The following is a 13,517-nucleotide window of genomic DNA, read 5'->3' as shown; positions in this document are numbered from 1 at the left end:
CCAGCTGATTCACTTTTTAAGAGGTTGACTTATTTTCTTGATTCCTATGTCTGTATCAGTAGAATAAAAATATTTCAGGAGGAAGCCACTTCAAACTTTCTCACATGCAAAGATTAAATACTCACAGACAGATTATCTGACAATCTCACACACACCAGTTTCCCAGCACATGGCATGTGCAAACTGGCCTGTCATGACAGCATGCACATGTACAGAGAAAGAGACACATGTTCAACCATCATGCATGACATGTGGGTTTCTCTCCCCCCCCCCATACGAGGGTTTTTCCCATGTAGGAAGGCGTGTCATAGCTGAGCCAGCCCTTCGTTAAAAACACTATTTTGTTGTTTTTCATGATTTCCTTCTGTTACAGCCTTCCTTGGCTGTTACTAATTAAGGTTGAACAAAAGTGTGAGTGCATCAACATCATCGTGCAAAGGGGGGGGGGATGCTTGGCTTCCCAAGTGGCTGGAATCTCAGAGAATTGCAAATAAAGAAAACACAACGTATCAGGAGTGTGAACTAACAAGCAGTAATTATACACACACCTACACAGCCAAACACCATGCAAGTATTCCTTCCCTGGCAAACCTGCAAGTGTCAGAGCTCTGATTTTTGTGCTGTTGCTGCCCAAGAAACCCCATTTGAGTCTCACACTGAGGCATCAACCTGCCTAGCTAGGATGTCCAGGCCACACATGACACTCAGTGTGTTGTAGTGTGATCCCTAAAGGTGCTGGGGCAGGGAAGGAACTGTGGGGTGTAAAACACAGGAGCAGTCAATTACAACATTCCTAGAGTGTACATGTTAAGACATGGGGAGGGATGTCTGACCAGCCAGCGGGTAAACTGCCTGGGACAGACTTCCTCCGCATGTGACCAGAGGTGGGTGTGGCCTCACCTGTGCAGGTAATGATAAAAACACAGCACAGGACAGCCATCCCTCTCTTGCTCTCTCTTCTCATCTTCGAAGAAGCAACATCTGCTAAAGATGCCCTCTTGGCTCCCAGCCAAGAGAGGAGAAAGAGACTATCTTCCTATAAGATAGATTCTAAATGTATTTTACCTTTTTAAGCCTGTCTGCCTTCTGGGATCCTATTGCGAACAGAACGTGAGTAAACTCTTTTATACTTTTATGAAAGATTGTGTCGTGTCTTGTATTTTAAGAGGGAACAAAGGGAAAATTACCAGAGTAATTATTATAGAGGTTCTAGCGAACCAGAGCACACGTTACCGTTGCGAACTTAAAAAGGGGAATGTCTATAAACTCTGCTGATATTTTGGGAACTTGTTAGCACAAGTTGGATAAGGATATAATCTCACAATATATCCTCTCCTGCATCCCTGAACATTCCCACAGGAACAAAGCACTCGGGGTCTCCTGTTAAAGTTAAAAATCCTCTCCCGCTCCTACCCCAGCAACGTGAAAGGGTTTGGGTTTTTTTTCTTAATGTCAAGAGATACAACCGCTGCAGTGCGCTCCCATCCTCAATCTCCTATGCCCATGATGTGGGAACAAGCCACTTACTGCTGGTGTCCCCAACTCCTACGCTGCTCACGTCTTTGACCAAACCGTTGATGCTCGAGGAGGTGCCACAGGCAGAGATGGCTCTGGGTGGGCGTTTGCCGGGCACCTTGACGGTGGTGCGGAGCAGGTCCATTTCTTTGCCGTGGCTGCTATGGATATAGTCCTGCAAAGGCACAAAGACCGGATTCTTTTTGAGTGGGGTGGGAATTAGGAAAATGGATCACATGCACATACATACAGAATGGTGCAGCTGTTTTGGACACGAGTAGGGATGGACAGAACGCTATGCACCCAGTCTCTGTGTCCCTTGCACACAAGTAGACCAGCAGGTCTGTTACACCAAGTGATTGTGTGGATTTTTAGGTGAAATCTGGAAAAAAGACCACACGCTTTTAAAATGCACCTGTTGGAAGCACACATCTTTTTCTTCACACCATTGCCCAGGGACTGGTGTTATGGCATCACGTGCAGCCACTTCCTGGGGCCTTTTACTTGAAACCTTTGAATCAATGTCCCAAGTACCATGCTTTCTAGCATCTCTAATCAGCTAGAAATGTTTTGTAAAAAGAAAAGGATGTGGGCAAGAGCCAGAAAGCCCTGGGGTTACCTTGCAAATAAAAACTCCAAAACAAAACAAAGCAACAGCAACAACGTAAGCGTAAGTGGACCAGGCTCAGAACGGTCTGCAGAAATGTGATCTAATCCATATGTCTATTTTCCAATCTGGCCATGATCTGTTGGATGTCTCCCTCATACACATTTTGTGGTTTTATTGCAGTCCGCTGCCTTTAGATGGTAATGTGTAGGACTTGACAATGCGACTAGCCAAGCCCTGGTATGTTTGGAGCTGATGGAAGCTAGAGTACATGGCGCACTTACATTAATGCTGGGGTGATAGAAGAGAAGCCCATTGCTGGAGAGAGTCACGTATTTTTTCTTCCACTCCTTGTTCAGAGAATTGCCGCTTCGTTTCAGCAGGAAACTCTAATGGGAGAGAGGCGGTGAAGGCCAGGGGTTACCGACGGTGCCTGGACTCTTGCAACTGAGGGTTCAGAGGACTGGCAAACAGTTGCCAGGACAAATGTAAGGAGGTCACCTGTTTGATGGGTATGGCTCGGCCACTTCCCGTGTTGTCCCCTCTGCTGTCCAGGCTCCGCTTCTCGGTGTCACTCCCTCTGCGATTCTGCAAAGAGACACAGCTGGGGTTCAAAGGCAACGTCCAACCATGGTTTGCCATTATGCCTTCACAAAACATGCCTTGCAAAGTAGCCAGCAACATGAATCTGTAAACTATGGCTTGAAGCTAATTTACAAACCATCGTTCGGGCAAAGTGATGTTTCAGTCGAAACAACAAAGCATGGGGTTTTTTGGGGGGTGGGGCATTGCTTGCCCCAAAGCTGGGAATAGCCTAAGAAGCGAGGCAACAGACCTGAAAGTCTTTGGATACTGGGGCTGGTGGAGTTGCTTCCATGGCGGCCTGTCTCACCATCAAATCACACTGGGAGAGGGGAGGGCGGCCAGGGAAGGTTGAGGAGGGCAGGGCCCAGAAGAGATTCAAAAACAAGGGGAGCTGCCTTATTTGTTAATCTACTGTAATACAGTAATGCCTACTCTGAATGACAGCAGAGGTTATCCAGGGTGTTATAGAGAAACACTTTCCCATCTCCTGTCACCCAATCCCTCGGTGTTGCTGTGGTTCACGATGTTGCCCCTTTATAGCAGAGGGTTATTTTCAGTCTGGACTAGGGGGTGGAGGAGAAATTTGATTCCATTTGCATTGAAAGCTTCATTTCTCAAATTTGCATTTTCCAAAACAACGTGAGAACCAAAGCGCAGCTACCCTTTGAAATATTTATCTGAATTTTGCGATGCAGTTTTCTAGCCAAACCATGTTTACAGAAATGAAGATGTTCATGAAAATAATTGTACAAAAATGCGTGATTGCAAAAATGTGTAGCTCAGCCAGCACAGAATTAAAAATGTGTTTATTAGAAGAAAACCACACCAAAGACTCTTTAAAAAAAAAGTAATTTGCAAATTGCTGCAAAAAGGTGGAGAAGCAAATTTAAGATGGGGAAAATGAGAAACTGAGAGAAGTGGAAATGGACAGATCCTTCCATCCTCAGCCTGGACTGGGCCACCCACCCTTTGGCCCCCCTTGTCCCGTGGCTGGTGGACTCCCCTGGTAAGGTAAAGGTAAAGGTACCCCTGCCCGTACGGGCCAGTCTTGACAGACTCTGGGGTTGTGCGCCCATCTCACTTAAGAGGCCAGGGGCCAGCGCTGTCCGGAGACACTTCCGGGTCACGTGGCCAGCGTGACATCGCTGCTCTGGCGAGCCAGAGCCACACACGGAAACGCCGTTTACCTTCCCGCTGGTAAGCGGTCCCTATTTATCTACTTGCACCCGGAGGTGCTTTCGAACTGCTAGGTTGGCAGGCGCTGGGACCGAACGACGGGAGCGCACCCCGCCGCAGGGATTCGAACTGCCGACCTTTCGATCGGCAAGCCCTAGGTGCTGAGGCTTTAACCCACAGCGCCACCTGCGTCCCAGCAGGTGGACTCCCCTGGTACTCACCGCAAAAAGGCTGGTTCGGCGTTTGGTCCCACGATGCAGGGAGCTGGGTGTGCCAATTATAGCCGTGGCCTCCCCACGCAGCTCCCGGTGGCTGATGTTGGGTGTGGAAGGAAGGGATGAGGAGTAGTCGCTCGTGTGGCCACCGTTACTTGCCTAGAGGGGGAGGAAAAGACCAGGCAGACTTACGCCAGCCCCTAAAAGCAAAGGAAGACAGATATGCAGGTCCGGCGGGGCCTTGGCTGTGCGAAAGCAAGAGGCAAAGGTCCTGCGTGTGTGATTGAATGCTTGAAAACGAAAAAAGCAGCACCCCAGATACTAAACTAGCACTGTCAAGGAGATGGCTAGGCTGTGGAATTTTTTCGTCCACACTTCTGCTTGTCCTTCCACTTCCCCACAGGAAAACCCACTGTTTACCACTTAATCGGAACCAACAGCAACAGGTTTTTCTGTGGATTTATGTTTCCTCTGATTCAGTGGTAAAGCGGTGGGACAAATGAGAAACCGCTTGGATCTGTGCTTTCTAGGCACAGGAAAAGTGGAAGTGTAGACGACGAGCCCTAAGGGCTGACAGAGGAAGCTCATGCAAGGAGGTCCACTAGATCCATGGGGCTTAGCCTCACACCCTCCCTCTCCATTCATGGTGCTGTGCCACCAGCAGGAGGAAACTCCGATTCCCGTAACTGGGCCATTCAGGGGGATGTACTTGCGTGAGGTAGATTCCACCCACCGGCGTGGAGACGGCTGAATGGCTGGGGGTGCTGGGCAAAGATTTGCAAGATGCAAGGAGCTGCTGCTGTTTCTTCATATTCACAATCTTCTGAGCAACTGCAGTTTGGGGTGGGGAGGAAAATACACATATATATCTGTAAATCGTAGGGCTGCTCAGATCCTCCAGTTGCCACACTGGAAATCGGCTATAACTGCTTGAAAGGAAAAAAAAAAAAAAACTTTGCAGGGGACATGACAGCAGACCCTGCAACATCCAAGCTCCACAGACACCCTTTGAGTCCCATCCCACCCACACTTGCCAGTCCTGCAAGGGCCAGGTCAGCAAACTCTCTGCTGGGGCCCTTGATACAACCCCCCCCCATCCAGCAGAATAGGAGTCACATCCAGGAGGGGCTCATGAAAAGGGTCTTTCTTCACGCAATTAGCCCCATGCTGGGAGGGTGCCAATTGGGTGGGAAATACACATGTGATGTGTCCCCTTCCCCCAAACCTGGTCATATTATTCACATGTGCTCCTCTGCAGCATGAGATCACGCCATGTGCAAGCAGGTCCCACATCATCTGGTGCAAGTGTGATGGGGAGCTTGGTCTCCCTGTGTCCAGCCTGGGGTGGGGAACCTGTGACTTGCCAGGTCTTGCTGGACTCCAGCTCTTGTCATGCGCAACCATTGGCCATGGGAGTCGGACTTAAGCAACACCCATAGCGCCCCAAAACTGCCGACCCTGGCCTAAACCAATAAATATATGGTGCTATCAGAGACTCCTCAAATGGCAGTCTCGTTCTTCTTGTATGCCGGATGTGCAGAAAGCAAAAGTACTTTGGGTCGCAAACCAGGGTTTCCGCCACAGCCACAAAACTGAACACAAGAAAAGCTTTTGACCTATAACACACTGCCTGCAAAGTGTACTCTCTCTGCTACAGACCCCTCTATGTAGACAGAAGTCAGTCCTGGAGTTAACAAATCCCCACATACACAACACAAGCTGCTTGCCCCAATTCTTATTATGCAGGAGCACACCTCCCGAGAACAGTAGACACTTGAGCATGGCCACCTCAAGCCACTGACTCTCCAACCATTGACACAGAAGAAGCAGTTCTGTATACCTGTATACCTGTATACCTGAAGGAGCAACTCCACCCCCATCTTTCTGCCCAGACGCTGAAGTCCAGCACCGAGGGCCTTCTGGCGGTTCCCTCACTGCGAGAAGCCAACTTACAGGGAACCAGGCAGAGGGCCTTCTCGGTAGTGGCGCCCTCCCTGTGGAATGCCCTCCCACCAGATGTCAAAGAGAACAACTACCAGACGTTTAGAAGACATCCAAAGGCAGCCCTGTTTGGGGAAGCTTTTAATGTTTGATGTATTACAGTATTTTAAAATTTTTTTGGAAGCTGCCCAGAGTGGCTGGGGAAGCCCAGCCAGATGGGCGGGGTACAAATAATAAATTATTATTATTATTATTATTATTATTATTATTATTATTATTATTATCATCACAGTTCTACCGGCCTGTAGACTCCACATATGATGTAGCACACGAGGGGCCATGGGGCCCCTGGCACACCCCCGTTGCCTGTTTATTTATTTAATGGCCGTTTCCACTCTCCTCATGCCCAGAACGGGTTTCAAAGTGACAGAATGAAGCAACACATTTAAAGCACCAAGTATAATGCCACACAACAACAACAACAACAGAATAATAATAATAATAATAACAACTATTATATCAGGTACAGTTGGTGCATCCTTGTATAAAAATATGTATGTTTGCTTGCACAACCCACCATTTTTGCAGCAGACAGATTGGTTCTGCTTGAGGGTGTCTTATAGGCACCTAGTTGGACATGTGTAACTAGTAGACTGGACTGGGTGGGCCTTTGGCCGGATCAAACAGGGCTCTTCTTATGTTTGCATTGTGTAGGCATGTAAGATGTCCACACGTGAAGATGGACATGCATATGCACCAATCGCATGAGGAATTTTGCACCACTGAAGGGTCTGCAAACCCAGGACACACTCTCTTGCCCACACAGGGTTGAACTGCTCTTGTTTGCCATGTCTTGAAATGTGTTCTCCCTTGGGTCATGTTCACAGGTGCTCTTGTGGCCATGAAACCCAACCTCCCATCCAATTTCCCAGGAACACATCCCAGAAAAGTTCTCACCTTCATTGAAGACCCGGTCAACGTTGAGTCCGTAAGTGGCACATGTCTCGTAGTAGAGGCAGCGGCGCATTTCAGTGCACAGAGCTCTGGCTCGGGAATCCTCAATCACACGTGGGTTGCTGGCACTGATTTTATCTGTAAGAAAGAAGCAAAAACAGACACACACAGACTTCATCTCTGAGCTGGCAGAAATCTCCTGGAATCAACAGGACTTGCTTTTGAATAAACATGCATAGGATTGGACTAGAAAGTATTCTCATTCTGCCTTAGCTGTGTTATCTCCTCACCACAAAAACATGCTAATATATACGGCCCTGATGTTTTATTTGGGATGTAAGAAGGTATCAATTTCCTTTCCGGCCCCCGTATACTGCATGCAGTGCTGTTGCTCTTCCACCGCAGTTTGACTTCCAAAAAAACCTACGTTATTTGCCTCCCTGTCCTCTGTGGCAGAACTTGATATAATTAGTTCTGTTACATTCCACACTATTCATTTTAATGCAAATGTGGGAGAGGAAATGCCACCAATTGCATATTATTTGCAGACTGGAAACAACAATAACAGTGAATATCGTTTGTATTCACTGGATTGGTTTCCATTCTGGACACAGGGCAACAAATTTTGGCAATTTCCGCCCCCATTTCCACTGGAATCCTTCAGCATCCCTAGTAACAGAGGGAACCACAGATCTAGAAAACGGACCGGGTTTTGCTTTTTCTATGGTGCTGCCTTGTCCCAATTTGGTGCTTTCATTTCTCCACCAATGATATGAACACTCACAACTAGAGTTTCTACTGGACTGTGTTTCAGCATGTGTCGCTACCTCTTGGTTTCTGACCTCAGCTGGCCTCTTTATTCTGCTCCAGCTATTCTCATCGACATCTTGACCCGGCTGGACAGGTGACCTAGTAACACTAAACCGGCTTGCACTTAATTTTGTTTCTGTGCAACCTTCCCTGCGGGATCAGGCTTGCTGCTGCTGCCACGCTAAACTTTGGATTGGATCCAGCAAAGGCTTACCTGGCCATACCACCCCCAGTCTGGTGTCTGGGATACGCCAAGACACTGGGTCAAGGCTAAGAACCAACAGATGTCCTGCAATGGAATTCCTTGCCTGGCTAACAGAACCACCAAGTGTACGTATTCTGTGAGTGTATTGTGCACATGCAGAAATGGATACTAGGGTGCTGTTCCTTTAAACAAATGAGGACAGGCTTGAAAGTAAGCGGGCAATGTATGGTGGAAGTTCAGAAACCAGAGAAAGTCTGAGCAGAGCTTTAAGTGGTTGGGAGGGGGAAAGGGGCAGGGTCTCTGTGTAGCCCCCTAGCAGAAGTAATTATAGTCCTAACTGGGCTGTCAATCTCTTCATGTATAAAGAAACAGTTAATAGCAAGCCTAGAAAATACAAAAGCTTCTTCCAGTTGGTCTCAGGAAGACCCCAAGGAACAACTCCACCTGACTGCCCCCTGCAGCCCACCCATGCCCCCAAGATTAAATTCTCTGTAGGGCAGATACTCTCGCCCACTCACCCTGAGTGCCCACAAGCGCGAGAGCCATGTCGGAGACCGCGCGGTAGTTTGTGAGGAACCCGTAGTACTGGGTCAGTTCTTGAAAACTGGCCTCGTTCTCCAGGCTGAAGACAAAGATGACGGCATCTGCCCAGTTTGCAAACTGCAAGCAGGAAGGAAATGGAGAAGGAGAGACATATCAATGGGGGGACAGTGTTCAGAGCGGTCACATCTTCTTCCTCTGTTTTTGGCACTGAGTCAGGGTGGAACCAGGAGTATGAAGGGATGCTACTGTTCTAAGGTCTACCTCATCCCCTCCACTCCAGCAATTATACAAAACCAGCAGCTCAGTGGTGGAGGGGCCATAGCTCAGTGGAAGAGAATCTACCTTGCATGCAGAAGTCCCCAGCATCTCCATGTGTGAAAGATGCAATCCCCATATGAGACGGCTGCATATTCCTGTACTGCAGGGGGTTGGACTAGATGATCCTCAGGGTCCCTTCCAACTCTATGATTCTGTGACTTGGATAGACTCCTGCCTGAAACTGCTGCTGCCACTCGTTGTAGACAATACAGAGCTAGATGGACCAATAGGCTAAGGCAGCGTCCTACATTCCTAAAGGTAAAGGTAAAGTGACCCCTGACCATTAGGTCCAGTCACAGACGACTCTGGGGTTGCGGCGCTCATCTTGCTTTACTGGCCGAGGGAGCCGGTGTACAGCTTCCGGGTCATGTGGCCAGCAGGACTAAGCCGCTTTGGCGAACCAGAGCAGTGCACGGAAACACCATTTACCTTCCCGCCGGAGCGGTACCTATTTATCTACTTGCACTTTGATGGGCTTTTGAAATACTAGGTTGGCAGGAGCAGGGACCGAGCAACGGGAGCTCACCCCGTCACGGGGATTCGAACTGCCGACCTTCTGATCAGCAAGTCCTAGGCTCTGTGGTTTAGACCAGTGTTCCCCAACCTTGGGCTTCCAGCTGTTTTTGGACTACAACTCCCATCATCCCTCGCTAGCAAGACCAGTGGTCAAGGATGATGGGAATTGTAGTCCAAAACAGCTGGAGGCCCAAGGTTGGGGAACACTGGTTTAGACCACAGCGCCACCCGCGTCCCAAGGACCTACATTCCTACAGAAGCCCAACTATGTGGAGAACCTTGGACTACGCCAGGCTTACTTTTTTCCAGGTTTCCTGCAATTAGGTCTCTGTAGTGCAGTGCAGTTTAAGGGACGCGGGTGGCGCTGTGGGTAAAAGCCTCAGCGCCTAGGGCTTGCCGATCAAAAGGTCGGCGGTTCGAATCCCTGCGGCGGGGTGCGCTCCCGCTGCTCGGTTCCAGCGCCTGCCAACCTAGCAGTTCGAAAGCACCCCCAGGTGCAAGTAGATAAATAGGGACCGCTTACTGGCGGGAAGGTAAACGGCGTTTCCGTGTGCTGCGCTGGCTCGCCAGATGCAGCTTTGTCACGCTGGCCACGTGACCCGGAAGTGTCTCCGGACAGCGCTGGCCCCCGGCCTCTTGAGTGAGATGGGCGCACAACCCCAGAGTCTGTCAAGACTGGCCCGTACGGGTAGGGGTACATTTACCTTTACCTTTAGTGCAGTTTATGGTGAATCCAGACATTTCAGGTGCAAGGTCCCCACAAGGACCTCCGCACATTCCTCGGCCTACCTTGGCATCCGGAGGTCCTGCTTCCTCTCGAATCAGCAGGAGGTGGCTCTGCCCATCCACCACCACTTCCTTCTTGAACTGGCCCCCTAAAAAACAGAAGGAGGCAGAGCTGGGGTTGGGGAGCAGCCAAGCAGCAGAACCAAAGCTGTCCTTTCAGTGCAATGGCTCTCAAGTGGAAAATTAGCACAGCTCAGTGTAACAACATAAGAAAAGCGCCGCTGGGTCAGGTCATTGGCCCATCTAGTCCAGCTCCCTGTTCTCACAGCGGCCAACCAGGAAAGAAGGACCTCAGTTGTGATTCCCACGCTGCAATACCTCTCCCCCTGTGATCATCATCTGAGGCCCTTCTTTGTTTTTGTTTTTGTTTTAAATAATATTTATTACTTTTAAACACTACAAAAAAGGAAAGAAAAAAGAAAAAAAGACAATACAATACAATATAAAAAGATTACACAACACTAACGCAATAAACTAAACTAAACAAAACAAAAACAGTTTAGCACACATCATACAATTTCAGTATCTTATCTTTCATTCACTTGTTTCAACGACCTCCTCACACCTCCCTTTTTGTATTCCGCTTCTATTAATTGTTTCAGCAATTCCTTTCCATCTTCCTCTATTTTCTGTCCTATAATTATCTTAACATATTCTAACCTTATTTTTCCTTTAATACTCTAATAATCTATTTACACCTAATTCCTTATAACATTTCTACTAAAGCCATATACCTTTATTCCAACATTTTTCTAACATTCATTAATTTTACAATATTTCTATAAATATTAATTTTACAATATTTCCAATCTTCTTCCACCGACTCTTCTCCCTGGTCTTGGATTCTGCCAGTCATTTCCGCCAATTCCATATAGTCATCAACCTGGTGATCTTCTGTCCGATGCTCTTAGCTCTTTTCCAAGTCCCTTCTGCAGATCTTCTTCGTATTTATACAAAAACTTTACTTTGTCTTCTATTGATCTTATTTTTATTTTCCTTCCTTTAAAGCTGAAGAATAGACCTTGGGGAAACTCCCACCTAAAGATGATTTTATCCCTTCTCAGCAGGGCAACAAAATCGCCGTAGTTAGACCTAAGATCCAAAAGGTATTTTGGAACGTCTTTAAAAATTTCCACTCTTGGCTGTTGTACTTCTAGGTTCTTCTGGTAGTGCCAACAGTCTCTTATTCTGTTCTTCTCTTTTTTCCTTCCTCTTCCAAATCTGAAAGCCCTCACAGTTTTAAACTCTTCTTGACCCAGATCCAAGACCCAAAAATCAGCAAATTCCTGTGTGAAGAAGTCTATCAAACTTTCCTTCTCCAATTCAGGTAGGGCTCTGATCCTCAAATTTGTCTGTTTTTCTTTAAATTCAATCATAGCAAGCGTCGACTTATGGTCATCAAGTTGGATCTGAGGCCCTTCTTTGTGTGCCTCCTCCAGGACAGGTCCAGAGGTCCACAAGGACCTGCCTTTTCTGGGGTGTCTCCCCATTTGTGGGATGCTCTCCCCAGAGATGATGATGATGATAATAATAATAATAATAATAATAATAATAATAATAATAATAATTTATTATTTATACCCCGCCCATCTGGCTGGGTTTCCCCAGCCACTCTGGGCGGCTCTGGGCCTTCTTTACATATCTGCAGGTGCCAGGCAAAAATGTTTCTCTATAATCAGGCCTTTGGCTGATTGAGGTTCTATGGCCTTTTAAATGGGTTTTGGGGTGGGGGAGGGAGTTAATGGTTTGTTTTTGTTTCATTATTTACCGTATTTTTTGCTCTATAAGACTCACTTTTTCCCTCCTAAAAAGTAAGGGGAAATGTGTGTGCATCTTATGGAGCGAATGCAGGCTCCGCAGCTATCCCAGAAGCCAGAACAGGTAGAGGGGTTGCTGCTTTCACTGCGGAGCGATCCCTCTACCTGTTCTGGCTTCTGAGATTCAGAATCCCCCCCCCTTGTTTTCCTCCTCCAAAAACTAGGTGCATCTTGTGGTCTGGTGCGTCTTATAGAGTGAAAAATACGGTAACTTGTGTTCTCATTTTGCATTTTGCTGTTGTGAACCACCCTGGGATCTTTGGATGAAGTGCAGTATACAAATTTAAATAATAATAATAATAATACTGCCTCCAGGGGTGGGTGGGGTGTAGAACATGCAGAAGCCTGAGATGGGAAGGAGAAAACCAGTGGCTCAGAAACAAGTATTGTACGTGGGGGATGATAGCTGGCTGGGGTAGGTTCCCAGGTTCAATCCCTGCCATCTCCAGTTAAAAGGCAAAATTTGCTCTGTTTACTTTCTTCGTCTTCCTTTCTTACTTCCCCACTCCTTTACGAGGAAAAGAAAACTGAGTAGGTGCGTATTGGGCAGGGCACAAAGAAGCGAGTTAAAATTTAGGGACAGGGCGGGGGAAAGCAGCTCACCCTCTGCAGGTTCCAGGCCCAAGTAGGAGCCGGTCAGGTAACGATGAACGAGGGCGGATTTCCCACTCTTGATGGTTCCGAGAATACCCTGTGGAGGCCAAGGAACAGAAGTCATTGGCAGGGTGTAGCTTGACATGGTACAACAACAACACCACCACCCTGTGGCTCTCTAGGTGCTTTCGGAACATGCTGACCTCACTGTTCCAGAACTTTCTCCCATCCCCTACACACACGCTTGCCAAAGAGTGCCCCCTCACCACCAAGCCTGGAACCAGAATTAGCATGAGAAGAAGTTGCCTTGTGGCAGAAGCTCCCCCTGAGTAGCCATGGGTAATTCAGTATGTTTTTGGTCTGTGCCACTGTTACGGTATATTTGTCCTTTTCTTGCATCAATCGGCAAGAAAATCTGCAAGGAAAGTCACATTTTAATATGTATTTTAAAAACTGTTTCTTCCTCAAAGCACTCATTTCTAAACTTGGTTTGGCGCATTTTTTAAAATATCAGGATTCGTAAAGATTAAATCTCTCAAGGATCCCTACCCCAAGGACAGTCCAGTGACGAGGCAGCAGAGCAGGATAGCTAAGGCTGAAGAGAGACAGGAAGTGGAACTGGCCACTCATGCCACCATAAGGTCAGGCTGGCTCAGTGTGGTGCAGTCGAGTTTGAGTGGTGGACTGGGACTTGGGAGACCCAGATTCAAAGCTGGGTGATCTTGGGCCAGTCACTGCCTCTCAGCCTAACCTACCTCACAGGGTTGTTGTGAGAACAAAATGGGGAAGATGGGGAACCCAAATGCCACCCTGACCTTGGAGGAAAGGTGAGGTATAAATAAAATCAATTTTGAATTGATTTTTCTGTGTGCCAAAGCTACCTAAGAGAATCCGCTCAAATTAATGCAGTTGCCTAGGGACACCAATGTCCATAT

At 47.6% G+C, this 13,517-nt stretch overlaps 1 protein-coding gene across 3 annotated transcripts in view; it reads right to left on the bottom strand.

The window, feature by feature from the left end:
* The window catches only part of AGAP2 (ArfGAP with GTPase domain, ankyrin repeat and PH domain 2), a 116,971-nt gene that overhangs the window by 14,517 nt on the left and 88,937 nt on the right, over positions 1 to 13,517 (bottom strand). For all 3 annotated transcript variants that reach the window (XM_079966645.1, XM_079966643.1, XM_079966644.1), the window contains exons 3-11: positions 12,592 to 12,679; positions 10,175 to 10,260; positions 8,527 to 8,668; positions 6,997 to 7,131; positions 4,832 to 4,929; positions 4,105 to 4,257; positions 2,624 to 2,710; positions 2,407 to 2,511; positions 1,528 to 1,690 (exon numbers count right to left, since the gene is read on the bottom strand). In XM_079966645.1, coding sequence (XP_079822771.1) covers positions 1,528 to 1,690; positions 2,407 to 2,511; positions 2,624 to 2,710; positions 4,105 to 4,257; positions 4,832 to 4,929; positions 6,997 to 7,131; positions 8,527 to 8,668; positions 10,175 to 10,260; positions 12,592 to 12,679 — 1,057 coding nt within the window. The remainder of the gene's footprint in view (positions 1 to 1,527; positions 1,691 to 2,406; positions 2,512 to 2,623; positions 2,711 to 4,104; positions 4,258 to 4,831; positions 4,930 to 6,996; positions 7,132 to 8,526; positions 8,669 to 10,174; positions 10,261 to 12,591; positions 12,680 to 13,517) is intronic.

The sequence above is a fragment of the Podarcis cretensis genome, assembly GCF_951804945.1.
Source record: "Podarcis cretensis genome assembly, chromosome: 2".
NCBI lineage: Eukaryota > Metazoa > Chordata > Lepidosauria > Squamata > Lacertidae > Podarcis > Podarcis cretensis.
The sequence above is the reverse complement of the archived record's forward strand: the minus strand, read 5'-3'. Positions and strand labels throughout refer to the sequence as shown.